Here is a 24,248-nt window from a genome sequence, read left to right as displayed (position 1 = left end):
TGATGCCAACCTGTTTTAAATGGGAGAAATTATTGTTTTCGGTATCTTTAAATGAGGTACGGGATGCAATTGAGAAAAGCAAGGGGGGGAAAGCCCCGGGCCCAGATGGGGTTCCCGATGACTTTTTTAAATCCGAGATTGATTTATGGGCCCCTATTTTAACACGCTACTTTAATGCTGCTATTGAGGACGAGTTACCTACCTCATGGGGTCAATCTATCTTGGTGCCACTTTTCAAAAAAGGTTCAAGGGCCGAAGCACGAAACTATCGCCCAATTTCCCTTTTGGACTCGTCACTAAAGATACTGAGTCGCGTGCTTCTGGTAAGATTGGAGTCCTGGGTTGAAGACAAAAATGTTCTGTCACCAATACAGTATGGGTTCCGAAGGGGCACAGGAACCATGGAGCAGTGTGTGAACCTTGAGCTTATTATCGGCAAGTACACAAAAGCCAAGGAAGGGAATTTGTTCAAGTGCTTTGCCGATCTAAGCTCAGCGTTCGACCTAGTGGAACACACACTGCTCTGGCCAACATTACTTGCTATGGGCGCACCCCCAGAAATTATCCATTTATTGGCCAGAATGTATAGCAGCTTATCAAGTAAAGTCAGATTCGGACCGAATGGAGAATGCACCCCCTTTTTTAAAATTGGCAGAGGAATTAGACAAGGGTGTGTTCTTGCTCCCTTGTTATTCTCCCTTTTTATAAATCAGGTTGACCGGTTCCTACAAGAATCTTTTTCTGATGCCCCCATGATTACTGGAAAACAAATACCCGTCCTCCTAAATGCGTACGACGCGGTCCTGATCTCAAGGACCGCGAATGGGCTCCAAAAGCTAATTGATAAATTTAACATTTTTATTAAAGGCAGAATGCTTAAAATTAACAAGGGTAAGACTATGACCATGACCTGTGGAAAGAAATTAAAGAAAAGTAAGTCATTTTTCCTTGATGGGGATAAACTTGAGTCTGTGCAACACTTCTGTTATCTGGGCATTACTTTCTCAGGAGATGGGAGATGGGTAAACGAGCAATCCTGTGTAGGCATGAAGATGACTAGAAATACAAACTGTATCTTCAGATTCGCTTCCAAACTGGGGGGGCGCAGAATAAGAGAGATGATCTCCATCTATAACTCAAGGTGCATGTCCTCTGCTCTATATGGAGCAGGGATATGGGGATATAACTCGCAGATTGCCCTATCCATTCAACAGGAGGAAAACAAGTACCTGAAGCGCTTATTATGTCTCCCTGCTTCAGCGTCAAACGAAATTACCCATAGGGAGCTGGGCTTACACTACGTCATAGATTTGATTGCACTACGCCCCCTTTCCCTTTGGCGATCCATTTGGGCTAAAGATGAAACCAAGTTTACCCAGGAAGTAATTTCAGACTGTATTAAATTGGATCAGCACTCAAAAATCCCTTGGCTAAAACATATTTCCCACTGGTACAAGATCCTTTTTGGTCAGGATATTTTTAAAGATATCCCAACAGAATCAGTTTTAACGAAGCGTGACCTCAAAACCACCTATATGGATCATGCAAAGGGGACCAGAATGAAGGGGTATGCTATACAAAGTACATTCAAATTGTACTTGGAGTATAATTTAAGCACAGGATTCCCATCATACCTTACATTTGTTAATATTAACTCCCATCGCTTTGTTCTAGCACGCCTGAGGCTGGGCATAGTTCACCATTTGGTGGCTTTCCCCACTGTAAAAAAGCCCGGGTCATGTCCATGCCCAGGGCGATGGGAAATCTAAACAGAGTATCTGCCACTTTTTACTATTTTGTAATTTTTATACTGGTTTTAGAAAGTTTTATCTAAAGCAACTATTTTTAGAATACTGTACGTGTAATATAAGAGCTGCAATGCAATTGTTGTTTGACTTGTCCTCCCCGAATGTGTGTTATCGTGTAGCCATCTATGTTCTTAAATGCATCGGGCACAGGAAATCAATTATTATATGATTCCCGCTGTTTTTCCTGTTGGTAAATACACCCAATGACTAACTGTGAGCTACTGTTAAACCACATGCATTTCTCTTATATATGAATTTTGGATATTTTATACCTCTTACTTGCTGTGTATCCTGGTAATGTTTGTCGTCCGGCTTTGTACCCTTTTTTGCACTAACGCTTTTTAAATTTTCCGTATACAAACTGCTGCTAACATACGTAAGAGACTATAAAGACACTGCACTTTAGTTATATCTTTGCATATTTTGCACATACTACTGCACTTTATGCCCAGCATAGGCCTTTCTCTGATTTGCACTATTCCACTTGGCATGTTTTGCACTAAATTTCTAAATTGCTGCTAAATATAGTGTCCAATTTTGCCATATTTTGCACATACTATTGCACTTTATGCCCAGCATAGGCCTTTTCTGATTAGTACTATCCCTCTTGGCATGTTTTGCACAAAACTTTTAAATTGCTGCTAAATATAGTGATTAACTTTTTTTCTGTGTATAAATGCGATATATCTTGTAGGTCTTAATTAGATTGGCTTGGATACCGATGTAATTGTTTTTAGAAAAGTTTCATTATTCTTTTTTCTTTTTATAAATGTGATTTCAACTGCATTACGAATGTTGCTATATGGTTGTACTTGTACAAAGCGAATAAAGCATTTTGAAACTTTTTTGTATATTAGTAGGCTGTGATGCAACAACAAACACCTTGTCAGTATTTCCCGGCCTTGCCAATGAAACGAAGAAGAATTCTTTCCCCCATTTGGTGACTGGATGCAGTGGAGTAGAGACTTGGTACGATGGACTGACTGTCTCAGGACTGCTGTAGCCGCTGGCTACTGCAATGGGCGTTGTAGCTTCGATTGAGGTGCCTGACAAATTGTCTTTGCTTTCTATGAGGATTACCTCAAAAGGTTTCAGGGTGATAGTGATTTTCCTTCCTGGTTTATAAGTTTTTCCTTGGAAAACCACAGTTCAGTCGGGATGATAGCAACACTGTTTGGTTTTTGGAAGTTGCCAATTGAAAATTCTTTGTCATCATCGCCTGATTTCCCAGGAGGTGTTAGCACATAATATTCAACTCCCTGTTGTTGCAAAGGAACAGGTTCAATGGTCTCAACACGGGAACCTCTGTGGAAGATAACTATGAGTGATATTGGACTTGCTGATGTAATGATGAATGGTATATATAGCCTGCTCTATCTTTAGCAAGCGTTTATCAGACTCTAAATAGAGTCTTCGCCACTTCCTTTCTGCCTGTCTGCACCGATTGCGCAGGGTTTTCAGCTCCTCGCTAAACCAAGGGGCTGAGGGTTTCCTTCTGTTCTTTATATTTTTCAGAGGAGCAATCTTATCCAGGGCGTCTATGATATGATTGCAGTAGACCTGATAGTTCTGGTCCACAGAGTCCTCGGAGTCAAAGAGAGTTTTACTGGTAAAAGTGGGATTTATTTTATTTATAGATAGTTTAGATCAGTCCCGTCCCTTGTGATAGGTTACAGGGCAGGTGTTTCCATTCCCTTGAATAGGTACAGTGATCTGAAAATGGATCAGGAAGTGGTCGTTCCAGCTTTGAGGTAAGGTATCAATCACCTTAGTCTCCGTCCGGTTTGCGAATACCAAATCCAGTGCATGTCCACCTGAGTGAGTTGGTTCCAGTATCAGCTGGTCTAGACCCCAGTTCCCACATATATGCTGTAAGTCCTTCAGGTGATTCCCTAGGGGCCCATTGTCCCATAGGTTAAAATCCCCTTGGAGCAGCAATCTAGAGTGGGTCAGTGCGAGGGCGGCGATAGTGTCATAGAGTGCTTGGTACTGTGTATCCAGGCCTGGTGGCCTATAGCAGATCATGCCAGTAAGCATCCTTCCTTTAGGTGTTTGTAGGGAGAAGCCCAGAAGTTCTATCCCTACAACATCATCAACCTGTAGGGGGGAAAGGTCCCACTTATCCTTGAATATCACCCCAACCCCTCCTCCTCTTCCCTGGGACCTGGGTTTGTGAAATATCTTATACCCGTCCGGGCAAGCAAGGCCCAGCTCCACCGAGGAGTTCACACTCGTCCATGTCTCCGTGATAAAAAGGACGTCTAAATCCATGTTTTCTAACAGGTTTGCCACCTCCTGGTGGTGTTTAACCAGGGATAGGCTATTAATCAGCCCACACCCCAAGGTAACGGAGGGCTGTGGCCCATCTTTTTGAGACCCACCCTTTATCCTCTCTCCTATACTCAGCAGGGACTCCCTGGAATACCTTAAGCCAGCAGCATTCTTAGCGCTAAGCGCGTCCGATACGCGGACGGGCGCAGACGGGCTTATCTCTGGCGCATCTCCGGCGCTTCGCTGCGCGCATTCGCTGCGCGCCTGCATTTGTCTGTTTAAATAGACAGGCAGTTGCAGGCAGGCCAACCACTAGAGCGCTAACAAAGATGGTGCAGTGGTAAATAGTTTTCCCCGAGTCCCGAGTCCCGGTAAAGCAGCGGAGTGCGTTTTAAGTGCTTTTATAGTGCGGGTGAGAGGGCATAAGTTCTACCAGACGCAGAAGGTATTTTATATTAAAACAAACACAATATTCAATTTCCTCCTGTAAATTTTAAAATCCTGTCCCTAATGGTAACAGTACTATTTTAGCAGCGACAAGATATTTGTCATTAAAAATGTAGCGTAAAGCTCGTGCGAGCACAACTAGCACGCAGCATTTCAGTCAGGGACTGTCACCTTCCAAGATGATCGCGCGCCGGCACTGCCCTCCCTAAATAGACAGGCAGTTGCAGGCAGGCCAACCACTAGAGCGCTAACAAAGATGGCGCAGCGGTAAGTAGTTTTCCCCGAGTCCCGAGTCCCGAGCCCCGAGCCCCGCTAAAGCAGCGGCGTGCGTTTTAAGTGCTTTTATAGTGCGGGTGAGAGGTCGTAAGTTCTACCGGACGCAGAAGGTATTTTATATTAAAACAAACACAATACTCAATTTCCTCCTGTAAATTTTAAAATCCTGTCCCTAATGGTAGCAGTACTATTTTAGCAGCAACAAGATATTTGTCATTAAAAATCCAGCGTAAAGCTCGTGCAAGCACAACTAGCACGCAGCGTTTCAGTCAGGGACTGTCACCTTCCAAGAAGCCTAAAGCCAACTTTACCAGTAAAGAGGATTTATAATGAGGATTAATCATTACCATTCCAAATTTATAAAACATGATTCATCCTTTCAAATCAGGAATTACAACTTAAAAGTGTATTGAGAAAGTCTCAATGTTAACTACGAGAGAAGTAGACCTCACTCACAGTAGTGAAACATAAAATGAGTTGATTTTCACTCCAGGACATGGAAAAGGTAAAAGCACATGTCCTACCTTTTAGTTACACAGTGCACTGCCCTATGGGTCACCTATTGCCTACCTTATAGGTGACCTATGTTTAATTAAAGGGGAGGTTTAGGCTTGGCAAAGGGTTTTTCATTGCCAATTCTAAGTGGAAGTAAACTGCACACAAAGGCCCTGCAGTGGCAGTCCTGAGATAGGTTTGAAAGGCTAGTTTTTTGGGTGGCACAATCAGTGCTGTAGGACCACTAGTGGCATTTAGGGTGCAGGCCCTTAGTGTATGGTATTCCACTCTACAAGGGACTTACATGTAACTTAAATATGCCTGTTGTTTGTATACCATTATTACCATATTGAGGAAAGAAGCACATGCACTTTAGCCCTGCTCAGCAAAGGTAAGGTCCTCTGAGTTTTAAGGCCAACAAAGATAATCAGTAGAAAGAGGAGGTAAGCAGGCAACCTGTTTAGGGCAAGACCACTCTAATGGTAACCGGTCTAATAATAACATACATATATAACTATAGTTCTCATGTCTAAATGAGGCATGCAAATCCCATGTTTCTCAGAGAAGCCTCTAGTACTTTTTGCTATGTATACCAGCAGTTATAAACTTTCCATCCGAAACAAATGGGTATTTCATCAGCACTGATTTAATTTACTGTACCCCAATGGAATGCCCTAGTATGTTAGTTAAAGCCAATCTGGCTGTATATAGTAGTAGCACTGTTTTGTTTTCCCATCAAACAGTTCTATTTAGCTCAAAGGTCACTATGCAGTGCTTTTGATGAGACATTACAGCAGAAACAATTAATGATAAAAACACACCATTAGCACTATTGCTTTTCTAGAAGTACATTCCAGGATAGTGGTTAGAATACCACTTGGTGAACAATACTTATCATAAAACACTGAAAAAATGATAATATAAAAATGAATTTACCACTAGTGGGTCTTTCTGGCTCTTCAATGGCAGGCTGCTTTGGAAAACCAATAATCACAAGTCCAAAATGCATTCCAGGAGCTTCCACCACGTGGGTGGTAGGCTTGTTGCCAAAATCATATATTGCTATGGAGTATTGCGTTCCAGGGATTGGTTTCCACTCAATATTAGAAAGTGATTCTCCATCTAAGGTAATTAGAGGCACTGCAGATTTTTTTACTATGAGGATTGCCCGATTCTTTTCCAAAGTGGGGTTACTTGTAAATATATACTTGGGGCCATATTCCGATTCGTCTGGAATGTGGAGCAAGACGCTTTTATAAAACCTGGCTCCAATTTTCCCTGCTGTGCAGTAATATGTCACCTGGACCGGTTGATTGGCTGTGATGAAGATAGTGGTGAATTCTGGTATTCCAATCTGGGTTACCTCTCCTGCCTTCAAAGTTTGACTTTTTGCTTGTGGTCTCCTACTTGAAACTGTATATTAGTAGCCTTGGACGCGACAACAAACACCATGTCAGTATTTCCCGTAATTGCCAATGAAGTGAAGTAGAAATTTTGCCCCCATTGGGTGACGGGATACAGAGGGGTTGAGACTTTTTAGGATGGCGTGACTGACTCAGGACTGCAATAGCCACTGAGTACTGGAATGGGTTTTGTGGCATTGATTCGGGTGCCTGACAAATTGTCTTTGCTTTTCAAGCGGATTACCTCAAAAGGGTTGAGGGAGACAGCGATTTTACTTCATGGTTTGTAAGTTTGGCCTTCAAAACCCACAGTTTCAGTCGGGTAGATGTCAACATTGTTTGGATTTTGGAAGTTGCCAATTGAAAATTCTTTGTCATCATCGCCTGATTTCCCAGGAGGTGTCAGCACATAATACTCAACTCCTTGTTGTTGCAGAGGAACAGGTTTAATGGTCTCAACACGGGAGCCTGTGTAGATGAGAACTGTGAGTGATATTGAACTAATCGTAATAAGAAGTAATGCCAAATGCAGAGGATGCAACCATTTTGTTGTGAATAGTGTATATGTTAATCTCAGCCTAACCCTTTGGGTGGCTGTTTATTTCACTTTGTTAAAGCCTGTAGTCATATTCTACTTCTACCAATGACACCATGGTTCCAGAGGTATAGTCCACTCTGTCATGAGCGCTGTGAGTGTCAGCATTTCATACAATCACATGTGCACATCTGCCTTAAAACAAGTGTGTTTCAATGGCACAACTTGTAGTCCAGTTGTTTAGGTTTGGATTTTTCTTTTCATAGATCCTTTTTTTTCACCCTGCTCTATTTCTTATTTTATTTTTTTGTAGGAAAGGTATTTGTTGGGTACTACACTTACTGTGTCTCATCACTTTTGCCCGCTGGCATGGAGTTCCATGAGGTAACACCTTTGCCCCTTGAACTGTGTCTCATGCCCACATATTCACGCCTGCCTGCTTGCCAGCTCCGTGTTCACATCATCAGCTGCCCCCACCTGACTATATTCGCCTGCTCCTGATCCTTCCATGTAAATGCTTGCTTCCAACTGTTTTGAGAGTTGGAGTGAGAATTGTCGAATTCACATGGCACAGCAGCCATCTTTGAGTGTGGGGGGCATTACTCGCTCTCAAATATACTACAGGTGCTTGGCTTCCTGTATCTAGCACAAGAGAGGCCTCACATACATCTTTCCACCCAAATGCCTTCAAGTCACCAGACTTACCTGAAGTGGGCTTTTCAGCGCTCAAGTCCTCTGTGTTGCTGAGATCTGGAACATTAAGCTCTGTATAGAAAAAGACGAAAAGGAATCTAGTCAGAACTTTACATATGTTTTGGTTTGGCAGCTAAATATCTACTTATGACCAATTCACAACATTTTTCGAAAGAACACTCAAGACTCATAGCGTGCAGGCAAAAGGATTGAGTAATAACTAGTTTTGTAACGTGCACTTGAATAGAGACAGCTTTCTAACAGGGACATCGTGGTTGCGACCAAGTTTGGAACAAATGGCAACGTAACTCTTGGATGGTTCCAATAATAGTGACGCAACTGGTGATCTAAAAAGAACAGCGACCACCTGAATACGAACTAGTTAACCCTAAAAGTCAAATGGGAAAGGTGCACCATAAACAAATGATTGCACTTCACAGACAGACTATTCTGGTAGGAGACTCGAAGGAAAAGGAGTCGAATCACGAACACTGCAAATGATGTAACTGCAGATGGTCTTCAAGTGTCCTAACAGCGCTCATCCCATGATGGCTGCAGCATTTCGAAGCAGCATGCCTGGATCGCTCAACAGTGAGGCACCAGGCACCGTTCCATTCCAAGGCGGCCCCCCCTCAATGTTTACAGTGATCCTCATTGAAAAGCATTGTGCACAGAGCATCCTTGTTTTACAATTCCAAGTTGGCAAGCACATTGTTCCTGTGTGGGGCACTTTTTAAGGTATAAAACAATGAGGCTATATTCAGAATGCTGTTCCAAGATGGAATGAGCATGATCTTAACTTTAATGGGGCAGCTCTGCCTTTCCCAGAACTTTTGTACTAGGTCCACTAGAAGGAGTTTGTGCGAAGAGAAAAAATCAAGTGGTCCCGCAAGTTATCTAACCTTCACCACAGAAGGCCCTTCTGGAAGGAAATGAGCTGTTAGTGTATAATTTGTCATGTGAGATTGTGTCAATAAAGCAGGGGCAAAGAATACACGGCCTTGCTTGCTTGGGATACTTCAGATTCCTTCAATGGTGGAAGAGAGTGCAAATGTATGCGATCAACATCTGTCAATATTTGAGTGTGTTCTATATAAAAGTATGTTGAGAGTGTGAGCTGAAGCACTGTGGGATTTCTCGTTTTGATCCATCTTCTCAACAGGCAAATATTCATGAAGTAAGTATGTGTGATTCACCTGGCAAATCACTCATACAAACAAATAAATTATGAGCGGAATACTTGATTAAATCTCGGCCATCTCTAATTATTAAGGGCAGCACTCGAGTTCATATTTATTTGGCTCACTGATCCACTAAAGACTGGTGCCTACCATAGTAAATATGTCTTTACCTCTGCTAATAAGGCCATTCCGGTCCCTAAGGTTATATTTTTCGATGTTATGGTTAGAACAGAATGATTTTGTATTGTATTGCAGGACCTTTTAATTCCACCTGTGAGCATGTATTAATGGTAAATAGTAGTAGTGCAGCAATACATTAGTCTACAATATAGAAGTGAATTTCTGGTCAAGTCAAGGCTATAACATTTTCCATGCTCATGACGAGCTCAGCTCGTCATGAGCCATGGAACGCTCAGGTGCAGGGAGAATTCCACCGCTGTGCTGAGCGTTCCACAGGAGCCGGTGCACCTGTGACGAGCTCAGCTCGTCATGAGCACAGGAGTGCCGTGCCTCATGACTAGCTGAGCTTGTCATGAGCTTGCGGGTGCTGTGCACGCCCTCCTGCCCCCCGGCACAGCAGGGGAATTACCCCCGCAGCGAAGGGATTAATACACCTGGTTGTTCAGTACTACAGTAGTACATGAAGTATTATTGATTTACCATTCCAAGGTAGCAAGCACATTTTTTCTTAATCAGTCTGTTATTTTGAAGCTATAAAAAAACAAGATAACATGCACAATACTTTCATCAAGTGTCTTTGAAGTGCATAGAGGTCCTTTCATTCTAGCCCCGGCCCCAGTCTAGCAGTAGGGGGTACTCAACCCTTTGTGATCTAACAGGACACTGCCTATTCAGGTGTAAGTGTCAGCTCCCCCCTCCCTACCCAAGAAGAACCTTCTGAATGCAGATGAGACTTCCAACGCACCTAACCGTTGTTTGTTTGTGGCTGTCTAGAGGAAATATTTACAAAAAGGGGTGGTGAGGGACAGAGTCTCTGAATTAAGCAGAAAGCTCTCACCCAGTCAAAAGATCAGGGCTAGATCCAACACCGTTTTTTAGCTCACTGCACCATCCCAGTTTCAGAACCTGGCTGTATGCAAATTAGTCTGTTCCTGTCCCAGTGCATGATGGGAACAGGACAAACCAAACTACAGAAGCCAATTCTTACACTGGGAAGGAAACAAGCTCCCGGGGACCGGTTTCTGGCATTACAGCCGTCTTCGGCCCGGTTTGCTTGAATCCTGATGGTGCAATGAGCAAGGGTCTCACATCTGAGAATACCCTTCCACGCTTAGGGTGGAAAAAATATTTACAAAAAGGGGTGGTGAGGGACAGAGTCTCTGAATTAAGCAGAAAGATCTCACCCAGTCAAAAGATCAGGGCTAGATCCAACACCGTTTTTTAGCTCACTGCACCATCCCAGTTTCAGAACCTGGCTGTATGCAAATTAGTCTGTTCCTGTCCCAGTGCATGATGGGAACAGGACAAACCAAACTACAGAAGCCAATTCTTACACTGGGAAGGAAACAAGCTCCCGGGGACCGGTTTCTGGCATTACAGCCGTCTTCGGCCCGGTTTGCTTGAATCCTGATGGTGCAATGAGCAAGGGTCTCACATCTGAGAATACCCTTCCACGCTTAGGGTGGACAAAAATATTTTCAAAAAGGGGTGGTGAGGGACAGAGTCTCTGAATTAAGCAGAAAGCTCTCACCCAGTCAAAAGATCAGGGCTAGATCCAACACCGTTTTTTAGCTCACTGCACCATCCCAGTTTCAGAACCTGGCTGTATGCAAATTAGTCTGTTCCTGTCCCAGTGCATGATGGGAACAGGACAAACCAAACTACAGAAGCCAATTCTTACACTGGGAAGGAAACAAGCTCCCGGGGACCGGTTTCTGGCATTACAGCCGTCTTCGGCCCGGTTTGCTTGAATCCTGATGGTGCAATGAGCAAGGGTCTCACATCTGAGAATACCCTTCCACGCTTAGGGTGGACAAAAATATTTACAAAAAGGGGTGGTGAGGGACAGAGTCTCTGAATTAAGCAGAAAGCTCTCACCCAGTCAAAAGATCAGGGCTAGATCCAACACCGTTTTTTAGCTCACTGCACCATCCCAGTTTCAGAACCTGGCTGTATGCAAATTAGTCTGTTCCTGTCCCAGTGCATGATGGGAACAGGACAAACCAAACTACAGAAGCCAATTCTTACACTGGGAAGGAAACAAGCTCCCGGGGACCGGTTTCTGGCATTACAGCCGTCTTCGGCCCGGTTTGCTTGAATCCTGATGGTGCAATGAGCAAGGGTCTCACATCTGAGAATACCCTTCCACGCTTAGGGTGGACAAAAATATTTACAAAAAGGGGTGGTGAGGGACAGAGTCTCTGAATTAAGCAGAAAGCTCTCACCCAGTCAAAAGATCAGGGCTAGATCCAACACCGTTTTTTAGCTCACTGCACCATCCCAGTTTCAGAACCTGGCTGTATGCAAATTAGTCTGTTCCTGTCCCAGTGCATGATGGGAACAGGACAAACCAAACTACAGAAGCCAATTCTTACACTGGGAAGGAAACAAGCTCCCGGGGACCGGTTTCTGGCATTACAGCCGTCTTCGGCCCGGTTTGCTTGAATCCTGATGGTGCAATGAGCAAGGGTCTCACATCTGAGAATACCCTTCCACGCTTAGGGTGGACAAAAATATTTACAAAAAGGGGTGGTGAGGGACAGAGTCTCTGAATTAAGCAGAAAGCTCTCACCCAGTCAAAAGATCAGGGCTAGATCCAACACCGTTTTTTAGCTCACTGCACCATCCCAGTTTCAGAACCTGGCTGTATGCAAATTAGTCTGTTCCTGTCCCAGTGCATGATGGGAACAGGACAAACCAAACTACAGAAGCCAATTCTTACACTGGGAAGGAAACAAGCTCCCGGGGACCGGTTTCTGGCATTACAGCCGTCTTCGGCCCGGTTTGCTTGAATCCTGATGGTGCAATGAGCAAGGGTCTCACATCTGAGAATACCCTTCCACGCTTAGGGTGGACAAAAATATTTACAAAAAGGGGTGGTGAGGGACAGAGTCTCTGAATTAAGCAGAAAGCTCTCACCCAGTCAAAAGATCAGGGCTAGATCCAACACCGTTTTTTAGCTCACTGCACCATCCCAGTTTCAGAACCTGGCTGTATGCAAATTAGTCTGTTCCTGTCCCAGTGCATGATGGGAACAGGACAAACCAAACTACAGAAGCCAATTCTTACACTGGGAAGGAAACAAGCTCCCGGGGACCGGTTTCTGGCATTACAGCCGTCTTCGGCCCGGTTTGCTTGAATCCTGATGGTGCAATGAGCAAGGGTCTCACATCTGAGAATACCCTTCCACGCTTAGGGTGGACAAAAATATTTACAAAAAGGGGTGGTGAGGGACAGAGTCTCTGAATTAAGCAGAAAGCTCTCACCCAGTCAAAAGATCAGGGCTAGATCCAACACCGTTTTTTATCTCACTGCACCATCCCAGTTTCAGAACCTGGCTGTATGCAAATTAGTCTGTTCCTGTCCCAGTGCATGATGGGAACAGGACAAACCAAACTACAGAAGCCAATTCTTACACTGGGAAGGAAACAAGCTCCCGGGGACCGGTTTCTGGCATTACAGCCGTCTTCGGCCCGGTTTGCTTGAATCCTGATGGTGCAATGAGCAAGGGTCTCACATCTGAGAATACCCTTCCACGCTTAGGGTGGACAAAAATATTTACAAAAAGGGGTGGTGAGGGACAGAGTCTCTGAATTAAGCAGAAAGCTCTCACCCAGTCAAAAGATCAGGGCTAGATCCAACACCGTTTTTTAGCTCACTGCACCATCCCAGTTTCAGAACCTGGCTGTATGCAAATTAGTCTGTTCCTGTCCCAGTGCATGATGGGAACAGGACAAACCAAACTACAGAAGCCAATTCTTACACTGGGAAGGAAACAAGCTCCCGGGGACCGGTTTCTGGCATTACAGCCGTCTTCGGCCCGGTTTGCTTGAATCCTGATGGTGCAATGAGCAAGGGTCTCACATCTGAGAATACCCTTCCACGCTTAGGGTGGACAAAAATATTTACAAAAAGGAGTGGTGAGGGACAGAGTCTCTGAATTAAGCAGAAAGCTCTCACCCAGTCAAAAGATCAGGGCTAGATCCAACACCGTTTTTTAGCTCACTGCACCATCCCAGTTACAGAACCTGGCTGTATGCAAATTAGTCTGTTCCTGTCCCAGTGCATGATGGGAACAGGACAAACCAAACTACAGAAGCCAATTCTTACACTGGGAAGGAAACAAGCTCCCGGGGACTGGTTTCTGGCATTACAGCCGTCTTCGGTAGCTTGTCTCCTTTCTGGTGAAGAATTGGCTTGGTAGTTTAGTCTGCCCTGTTCCCATGATGCACTGGGCCAGGGACAGACTGATTTGCATATAGCCAGGTTCTGAGCTGGGATGGGGCAGTGAGATAAATAACGGTGATGGATCAAGCCCTGATCTTTGGACTGGGTAAGAGTGGTCTGTTTAACTCAGACACTCTGTTCATCACCACCCCCTTTTCTAAATTGTCTAGAGGAAATGCACAAAATGTAGCTGTTAACCACCCCAAATAAGAAGTGTGGCTCAGGGGTTAGAGGCGGCAGACCCGGAAGCTGAAATCGGCCCTGGACCAGGGTTCAATTCCCCGCCTCGGTGGGTCTTGGGCTCAAAAAATTCCACGGACTCGATAATTCTCGCTCCGGTGCCTTCTCAACTCACGTGTTCACACTCTGCGACTCTGGGCAATAGCTTGCTTAATCTCCACAACGGCCCCTCGCGGCGGGATGCCTGGCTTTCACCTTGTGGATACCCTGCCGGGGTTATTTCACAGGGGAATACCGGGACGGGTTCCCTAAGCAAGCGCCGGGAAACCCTTTGTGGGTAGCTGTGCGCTATATAAGCTCAAATACATTTACACATTTACATGTATTGAAGGCTGCAGTAACACAGAGCAGTGAGAGCCGAGAAATGTCCACTTTCTAAATGTGGCTTTTCTAAAACAGTAATGTTAGATCCAACTTTACCAGTAAAGATGATTTATCTTTACCATTCCAAAGTTAAAAAACATGCAGCACCATTTCTAATCAGGAATAACAACTTAAAAGAGTATACAGAAACTGCCAATGTTAACCTATTAGATGAGTAGGCCTCGGAGTTGTGAAAAATGAATGTAGGCATTTTTCACTCAAGGACATGGAAAACTTAAAAGCACATGTCCTACCTTTTAGTTACACCACACACTCCCTTACGGGTTACCTATGGCCTACCTTCGAGGTAACTTATGTGTAATAAAAAGGGAGGCTTAGGCTTGGCAAAGGGTTTTTAAATGCCATGTCAAAGTGGTAGTAAACTGCAGGCCCTACAGTGGCAGGCCTGAGATAGGTTTGAAAGTCTTGTTGTGGGGGTGGCACAATCAGTGCTGCAGACCCACTAGTAGCATTTAGGGTACAGGCCCAGGGTATATGGTATTACACTCTACAAGGGACTGGCAAGTAACCTAAATATGCCAACTCTTTATACACCAATATTACCATATTGAGGAAACAGGCACATGCACTTTAGCCTTGGTCAGCAGAGGTAAGGTGCTCAGAGTCCTAAGGCCAACAAAGAGAATCAGCAAAAAAGAGAAGGTAGGCAGGCAAACTATTTGGGTAAAGACCACCCAAAGGATGATTGGTCTACTAATCACTAACATATATATATCAATAGATCTCAAGTCTAAATGAGGTGTGTACATCCAATGTTTCTCAGAGAAGCCTCTAGTACTTTTTGGTATGTATTATCGGAGGTCATAAACTTTCCACCTGAAAAAAAGCGATATATCTTCTGCACTGATTTAATTTCCTGTACCCCCCAGAAATGCCCTAATATGTTAGTTAAAACCAATATTTCTGTATAAAGTAGAAGCACTGTTCCATTTTCCGATCAGAATTTGATTTTAGCTTCAACGTCGCTATTCAGGGCTGTGACGGACATTTTCTTAGACACAATTAAATGATAAGAACACATCATTACCACTATTGCTTTTCTAAAATTGCATTCCAGGCTAATTGGCTAAATTGCTACTTGGTAAACTAGACATATCATAGAATACAGAAAAAAGCATTATATAGAAAAATGTGTTTACCGTCACTGGGTCCTTCTGGCTTTTCAATGGCAGGCTGCTTTGGATAACGGATAATCAGTAATCCAAAGGGCATACCAGGTGCTTCCACCACGTGAGTGGAAGGCTTGTTGCCAAAATCATATATTGCTATGGAGTACCCAGTTCCAGGGATAGGTTTCCACTCAATCTTAGAAAGTGATTTTCCATCGAAGGTAATTAGAGGCACTGCAGATGTTTTTACTATGAAGATTGCCCGATTCTTTTCAAAATCTGGGTTACTCGTAACTGTATACTTTGGGGCGTAGTACGTTCTGTCGGGAATGTTGATCAAGTAGGGTTCATACGACCTGTCCCCAGTTTTGCCTGGTGTGCTGTAATATGTCACCTGGACAGGTTTATTGGCTGTGATGGAGATAGTGGTGAATTCTGGTATTTCAATTTCAGTAACCTGCCCGACCTTCATGCTTAGGCTTTGTTTATGGTCTCCTACTTGATACTGTATATTAGTAGGCTGTGATGCAACAACAAACACCTTGTCAGTATTTCCCGGTCTTGCCAATGAAAGGAAGAAGAATTCTTTCCCCCATTTGGTGACTGGATGCAGTGGAGTAGAGACTTGGTACGATGGACTGACTGTCTCAGGACTGCTGTAGCCGCTGGCTACTGCAATGGGCGTTGTGGCTTCGATTGATGTGCCTGACAAATTGTCTTTGCTCTCTATGAGGATTACTTCAAAAGGTTTCAGGGTGATAGTGATTTTCCTTCCTGGTTTATAAGTTTGTCCTTGGAAAACCACAGTTCCAGTCGGGATGATAGCAACACTGTTTGGTTTTTGGAAGTTGCCAATTGAAAATTCTTTGTCATCATCGCCTGATTTCCCAGGAGGTGTTAGCACATAATATTGAACTCCCTGTTGTTGCAAAGGAACAGGTTCAATGGTCTCAACACGGGAACCTATGTGGAAGATAACTATGAGTGATATTGGACTTGCTGATGTAATGATGAATGGTGAAGCTCCAGTATGTTTCAGCAGCATCCCAGCAGGAATATTGATTGTGATGGTGGTAGTCTGCCCCCTTTGTAGCGTCAACTCTTTCTTTAATTTGGCAGGTTCATAGTTGATGGTGACAGTGGTTGGCTCTTTGGCTGTGACTTGGAACTCAAACTTCACAGGATTCTTCTCATCATGAATTGTCGGGGTGGGAATAACAAAGTCGGTCCCCACAGGAGCTGATGACTTTTCATCTAGAAGAAAGAGATCACATCATCATTAGCCTATCCCTCTGAATTGTAAAATATAGAGTATGATTTACCAAGCAACTCTTTCAGAAAAACAAAAAAGTAATTGATTGAATGCATGAATAAATCTTAGCCACCTCTAATTATGCGGGGTTGCACTTAAGTCAATAGTTCTTTTTCTCTTTGTTCCCCTGAAGACTGGAACTAACATTAGCAAATATGTCTTGCCATGTTCCAATGGTATTCTATCTCCAAATTGTGTCATTTTCCATCATGTTTTTCAATTGTTCAATTTTTAGCATTGAATGACTGCATTTGTTTGCTGGATCTTTTCATTCGACCTGTGGGCATGTATTAGTAGTAGTGCAGCAAGACATTAGTCTACAATATAGAAGTGAATTTCAGGTCAAGTCACGGCTATAAAACACCTGATTGTTCACTACTACAGTCGTACATAAAGTATTATTGATTTACCATTTAGATAGCAAGCACATAGTTTATAAATCAGTCTGTTATTTTGAAGCTATAAAAAAACAAGACAATATGCACAATACTTCCATCAAGTGTCTTTGAAGTGCACAGAGGTCCTTTCGTCCCAGCCCCGGTCCCAGACTATCAGTAGGGGGTACTCAGCCCCTTTGTGATCTAACAGGACACTGCCTATTCAGGTGTAAGCGTATGCTCCCCGCTCCCTCCCTACCCAAGAAGAGCCTTCCGAATGCAGATGAGAATTCAGACGCACCTAACTGTTCTTTGTTTGTTACTGTCTAGAGGAAATGCACAAAATGTAGCTGTCAACCACCCCAAATGTGTGTTGAAGTCAGGCTGCAGTCACACAGAGCAGTGAGAGCAGAGAAATGTCCACTTTCTAAAAGTGGCATTTCTAAAACAGTAATGTTAAATCCAACTTTACCGGTAAAGATGATTTATCATTACCATTCCAAAGTTAAAAATTATGAGGCATCATTTCTAATCAGGAATTACAACTTAAAAGAGTATACAGAAACTGCCAATGTTAACCTATTAGATGAGTAGGCCTCGGAGTTGTGAAAAATGAATGTAGGCATTTTTCACTCAAGGACATGGAAAACTTAAAAGCACATGTCCTACCTTTTAGTTACACCACACACTCCCTTACGGGTTACCTATGGCCTACCTTCGAGGTAACTTATGTGTAATAAAAAGGGAGGCTTAGGCTTGGCAAAGGGTTTTTAAATGCCATGTCAAAGTGGTAGTAAACTGCAGGCCCTACAGTGGCAGGCCTGAGATAGGTTTGAAAGTCTTGTTGTGGGGGTGGCACAATCAGTGCTGCAGACCCACTAGTAGCATTTAGGGTACAGGCCCAGGGTATATGGTATTACACTCTACAAGGGACTGGCAAGTAACCTAAATATGCCAACTCTTTATACACCAATATTACCATATTGAGGAAACAGGCACATGCACTTTAGCCTTGGTCAGCAGAGGTAAGGTGCTCAGAGTCCTAAGGCCAACAAAGAGAATCAGCAAAAAAGAGAAGGTAGGCAGGCAAACTATTTGGGTAAAGACCACCCAAAGGATGATTGGTCTACTAATCACTAACATATATATATATCAATAGATCTCAAGTCTAAATGAGGTGTGTACATCCAATGTTTCTCAGAGAAGCCTCTAGTACTTTTTGGTATGTATTATCGGAGGTCATAAACTTTCCACCTGAAAAAAAGCGATATATCTTCTGCACTGATTTAATTTCCTGTACCCCCCAGAAATGCCCTAATATGTTAGTTAAAACCAATATTTCTGTATAAAGTAGAAGCACTGTTCCATTTTCCGATCAGAATTTGATTTTAGCTTCAACGTCGCTATTCAGGGCTGTGACGGACATTTTCTTAGACACAATTAAATGATAAGAACACATCATTACCACTATTGCTTTTCTAAAATTGCATTCCAGGCTAATTGGCTAAATTGCTACTTGGTAAACTAGACATATCATAGAATACAGAAAAAAGCATTATATAGAAAAATGTGTTTACCGTCACTGGGTCCTTCTGGCTTTTCAATGGCAGGCTGCTTTGGATAACGGATAATCAGTAATCCAAAGGGCATACCAGGTGCTTCCACCACGTGAGTGGAAGGCTTGTTGCCAAAATCATATATTGCTATGGAGTACCCAGTTCCAGGGATAGGTTTCCACTCAATCTTAGAAAGTGATTTTCCATCGAAGGTAATTAGAGGCACTGCAGATGTTTTTACTATGAGGATTGCCCGATTCTTTTCAAAATCTGGGTTACTTGTAACTGTATACTTTGGGGCGTAGTACGTTCTGTCGGGGATGTTGATCAAGTAGGGTTCATACGACCTGTCCCCAGTTTTGCCTGGTGTGCTGTAATATGTCACCTGGACAGGTTTATTGGCTGTGATGGAGATAGTGGTGAATTCTGGTATTTCAATTTCAGTAACCTGCCCGACCTTCATGCTTAGGCTTTGTTTATGGTCTCCTACTTGATACTGTATATTAGTAGGCTGTGATGCAACAACAAACACCTTGTCAGTATTTCCCGGTCTTGCCAATGAAAGGAAGAAGAATTCTTTCCCCCATTTGGTGACTGGATGCAGTGGAGTAGAGACTTGGTACGATGGACTGACTGTCTCAGGACTGCTGTAGCCGCTGGCTACTGCAATGGGCGTTGTGGCTTCGATTGATGTGCCTGACAAATTGTCTTTGCTTTCTATGAGGATTACTTCAAAAGGTTTCAGGGTGATAGTGATTTTCCTTCCTGGTTTATAAGTTTGTCCTTGGAAAACCACAGTTCCAGTCGGGATGATAGCAACACTGTTTGGTTTTTGGAAGTTGCCAATTGAAAATTCTTTGTCATCATCGCCTGATTTCCCAGGAGGTGTTAGCACATAATATTGAACTCCCTGTTGTTGCAAAGGAACAGGTTCAATGGTCTCAACACGGGAACCTATGTGGAAGATAACTATGAGTGATATTGGACTTGCTGATGTAATGATGAATGGTGAAGCTCCAGTATGTTTCAGCAGCATCCCAGCAGGAATATTGATTGTGATGGTGGTAGTCTGGCCCCTTTGTAGCGTCAACTCTTTCTTTAATTTGGCAGGTTCATAGTTGATGGTGACAGTGGTTGGCTCTTTGGCTGTGACTTGGAACTCAAACTTCACAGGATTCTTCTCATCATGAATTGTCGGGGTGGGAATAACAAAGTCGGTCCCCACAGGAGCTGATGACTTTTCATCTAGAAGAAAGAGATCACATCATCATTAGCCTATCCCTCTGAATTGTGAAATATAGAGTATGATTTACCAAGCAACTCTTTCAGAAAAACAAAAAAGTAATTGATTGAATGCATGAATAAATCTTAGCCACCTCTAATTATGCGGGGTTGCACTTAAGTCAATAGTTCTTTTTCTCTTTGTTCCCCTGAAGACTGGAACTAACATTAGCAAATATGTCTTGCCATGTTCCAATGGTATTCTATCTCCAAATTGTGTCATTTTCCATCATGTTTTTCAATTGTTCAATTTTTAGCATTGAATGACTGCATTTGTTTGCTGGATCTTTTCATTCGACCTGTGGGCATGTATTAGTAGTAGTGCAGCAAGACATTAGTCTACAATATAGAAGTGAATTTCAGGTCAAGTCACGGCTATAAAACACCTGATTGTTCACTACTACAGTCGTACATAAAGTATTATTGATTTACCATTTAGATAGCAAGCACATAGTTTATAAATCAGTCTGTTATTTTGAAGCTATAAAAAAACAAGACAATATGCACAATACTTCCATCAAGTGTCTTTGAAGTGCACAGAGGTCCTTTCGTCCCAGCCCCGGTCCCAGACTATCAGTAGGGGGTACTCAGCCTCTTTGTGATCTAACAGGACACTGCCTATTCAGGTGTAAGCGTAGGCTCCCCGCTCCCTCCCTACCCAAGAAGAGCCTTCCGAATGCAGATGAGAATTCAGATGCACCTAACTGTTCTTTGTTTGTGGCTGTCTAGAGGAAATGCACAAAATGTAGCTGTCAACCACCCCAAATGTGTGTTGAAGTCAGGCTGCAGTCACACAGAGCAGTGAGAGCAGAGAAATGTCCACTTTCTAAAAGTGGCATTTCTAAAACAGTAATGTTAAATCCAACTTTACCGGTAAAGATGATTTATCATTACCATTCCAAAGTTAAAAATTATGAGGCATCATTTCTAAACAGGAATTACAACTTAAAAGAGTATAAATACATTCTCAATGTTAACCTATTAGATGAGTAGTCCTCAGAGTAGTGAAAAATTAACGTAGGCATTTTTCACTCAAGGACACAGAAAACTTAAAAGCACATGTCCTATCTTTTAGTTACACAGCACACTCCCTTATGGGTTACCAATGGCCTATCTTCGAGGTGACTTATATGTAATAAAAGGGGAGGTTTAGGCTTGGCATAGGGTTTTTAAATACCAGGTCAAAGGGGCAGTAAACTGCACACACAGGCCCGCAGTGGCAGGCATGGGATAGGTTTGAAAGTCTTGTTGTGTGGGTGGCACAATCAGTGCTGCAGGCCCACTAGTAGCATTTAGGGTACGGGCCCAGGGTATATGGTATTACACTCTACAAGGGACTGGCAAGTAACCTAAATATGCCAACTGGTTATACACCAATATTACCATATTGAGGAAACATGCGCATGCACTTTAGCCTTGGTCAGCAGAGGTAAGGTGCTCAGAGTCCTAAGGCCAACAAAGAGAATCAGCAAAAAAGAGAAGGTAGGCAGCAAAGTCTTGTTGTGTGGGTGGCACAATCAGTGCTGCAGGCCCACTAGTAGCATTTAGGGTACGGGCCCAGGGTACATGGTATCACACTCTACAAGCGACTGGCAAGTAACCTAAATATGCCAACTGGTTATACACCAATATTACCATATTGAGGAAACATGCGCATGCACTTTAGCCTTGGTCAGCAGAGGTAAGGTGCTCAGAGTCCTAAGGCCAACAAAGAGAATCAGCAAAAAAGAGAAGGTAGGCAGGCAAACTATTTGGGTAAAGACCACCCTAAGGATGAGTGGTCTAATAATAACTAACATATATATATATCAATAGATCTCAAGTCTAAATGAGGTGTGTACATCCAATGTTTCTGGGAGAAGCCTCTAACACTTTTTTGCATGTATTATCAGAGGTAATAAACCTTCCATCTGAAAAGAAAAATGATATATCTTCTGCACTGATTTAATTTCCTGTACCCCACAGAAATGCCGTAGTATGTTAGTTAAAACCAATATTTCTGTATGAAGTAGAAGCACTGTTCCATTTTCTCATCAGAATTTTATTTTACCCTAAACATCGCTATTCAGTGCTGTGACAGACATTTTCTTAGAAACACTTAAATGATAAGCACACATCATTACCACTATTGCTTTTCTAAAATTACATTCCAGACCAAGTGGTTAAAATTTTACTTGGTAAACTAGACATATCATAGAATACAGAAAAAAGCATTATATAAAAAAATGTGTTTACCGTCACTGGGTCCTTCTGGCTTTTCAATGGCAGGCTGCTTTGGATAACGGATAATCAGTAATCCAAAGGGCATACCAGGTGCTTCCACCACGTGGGTGGAAGGCTTGTTGCCAAAATCATATATTGCTATGGAGTACCCAGTTCCAGGGATTGGTTTCCACTCAATCTTAGAAAGTGATTTTCCATCGAAGGTTATTAGAGGCACTGCAGATGTTTTTACTATGAGAATTGCCCGATTCTTTTCAAAATCCGGGTTACTTGTAACTGTATACTTTGGAGCGTAGTTTGTACTGTCGGGGATGTTGATCAAGTAGGTTTCATATAACCTGTCCCCAGTTTTGCCTGGTCGGTCACAGCGTTACAGCGCAACAGCACGCGAGCCTACCTGCTCGCCGGATCGCCCATCAGCTTGCCTGTCAGCGTCCAGGGACCCAGGTCCTTCATCTGCCTCACGGAACGGGGATCCAGTGCCTCCTTCACCGCGCCTGCTGTCTCCTCCCCCCGCTGCAGCCCTCCACCACCGGGCCTGCAGCTGAGCAGGGGGAGTAGAGACTTCAACTCCCAGCAGCCTCCGCGACACGAGCGGAAGTCGCGTAGAGGCTTGGCGCCCGGAGGCGCTGCTTAAGGGGCTGGCCCTGCTGGGGAGCGGGTGTCGGTCACAGCGTTACAGCGCAACAGCACGCGAGCCTACCTGCTCGCCGGATCGCCCATCAGCCTGCCTGTCAGTGTCCAGGGACCCAGGTCCTTCATCTGCCTCACGGAACGGGGATCCAGTGCCTCCTTCACCGCGCCTGCTGCCTGCTGTCTCCTCCCCCCGCTGCAGCCCTCCACCACCGGGCCTGCAGCTGAGCAGGGGGAGTAGAGACTTCAACTCCCAGCAGCCTCCGCGACACGAGCGGAAGTCGGGTAGAGGCTTGGCGCCCGGAGGCGCTGCTTAAGGGGCTGGCCTTGCTGGGGAGCGGGTGTCGGTCACAGCGTTACAGCGCAACAGCACGTGAGCCTACCTGCTCGCCGGATCGCCCATCAGCCTGCCTGTCAGCGTCCAGGGACCCAGGTCCTTCATCTGCCTCACGGAACGGGGATCCAGTGCCTCCTTCACCGCGCCTGCTGCCTGCTGTCTCCTCCCCCCGCTGCAGCCCTCCACCACCGGGCCTGCAGCTGAGCAGGGGGAGTAGAGACTTCAACTCCCAGCAGCCTCCGCGACACGAGCGGAAGTCGCGTAGAGGCTTGGCGCCCGGAGGCGCTGCTTAAGGGGCTGGCCTTGCTGGGGAGCGGGTGTCGGTCACAGCGTTACAGCGCAACAGCACATGAGCCTACCTGCTCGCCGGATCGCCCATCAGCCTGCCTGTCAGCGTCCAGGGACCCAGGTCCTTCATCTGCCTCACGGAACGGGGATCCAGTGCCTCCTTCACCGCGCCTGCTCCTGCTGTCTCCTCCCCCCGCTGCAGCCCTCCACCACCGGGCCTGCAGCTGAGCAGGGGGAGTAGAGACTTCAACTCCCAGCAGCCTCCGCGACACGAGCGGAAGTCGCGTAGAGGCTTGGCGCCCGGAGGCGCTGCTTAAGGGGCTGTCCCTGCTGGGGAGCGGGTGTCGGTCACAGCGTTACAGCGCAACAGCACGCGAGCCTACCTGCTCGCCGGATCGCCCATCAGCCTGCCTGTCAGTGTCCAGGGACCCAGGTCCTTCATCTGCCTCACGGAACGGGGATCCAGTGCCTCCTTCACCGCGCCTGCTGCCTGCTGTCTCCTCCCCCCGCTGCAGCCCTCCACCACCGGGCCTGCAGCTGAGCAGGGGGAGTAGAGACTTCAACTCCCAGCAGCCTCCGCGACACGAGCGGAAGTCGCGTAGAGGCTTGGCGCCCGGAGGCGCTGCTTAAGGGGCTGGCCTTGCTGGGGAGCGGGTGTCGGTCACAGCGTTACAGCGCAACAGCACGTGAGCCTACCTGCTCGCCGGATCGCCCATCAGCCTGCCTGTCAGCGTCCAGGGACCCAGGTCCTTCATCTGCCTCACGGAACGGGGATCCAGTGCCTCCTTCACCGCGCCTGCTGCCTGCTGTCTCCTCCCCCCGCTGCAGCCCTCCACCACCGGGCCTGCAGCTGAGCAGGGGGAGTAGAGACTTCAACTCCCAGCAGCCTCCGCGACACGAGCGGAAGTCGCGTAGAGGCTTGGCGCCCGGAGGCGCTGCTTAAGGGGCTGGCCTTGCTGGGGAGCGGGTGTCGGTCACAGCGTTACAGCGCA

General features: G+C 44.9%; 1 protein-coding gene across 1 annotated transcript in view; it reads right to left on the bottom strand.

Annotated features, from left to right (window-relative positions):
* LOC147701255 (uncharacterized) overlaps nucleotides 1-24,248 on the bottom strand; it is a 282,557-nt gene that overhangs the window by 102,485 nt on the left and 155,824 nt on the right. The window contains 7 exon segments of the mRNA XM_086929324.1: nucleotides 6,560-6,684; nucleotides 6,687-7,200; nucleotides 7,672-7,763; nucleotides 7,903-8,000; nucleotides 15,280-16,503; nucleotides 18,516-19,739; nucleotides 22,011-22,352. Coding sequence (XP_086785450.1) covers nucleotides 6,560-6,684; nucleotides 6,687-7,200; nucleotides 7,672-7,763; nucleotides 7,903-8,000; nucleotides 15,280-16,503; nucleotides 18,516-19,739; nucleotides 22,011-22,352 — 3,619 coding nt within the window.

Source organism: Lissotriton vulgaris, chromosome 7 (genome assembly GCF_964263255.1).
Source record: "Lissotriton vulgaris chromosome 7, aLisVul1.2, whole genome shotgun sequence".
NCBI classification, from domain to species: Eukaryota; Metazoa; Chordata; class Amphibia; order Caudata; family Salamandridae; genus Lissotriton; species Lissotriton vulgaris.
Note: the sequence above shows the minus strand (reverse complement) of the source record. Positions and strands in the feature narration are given on the sequence as shown.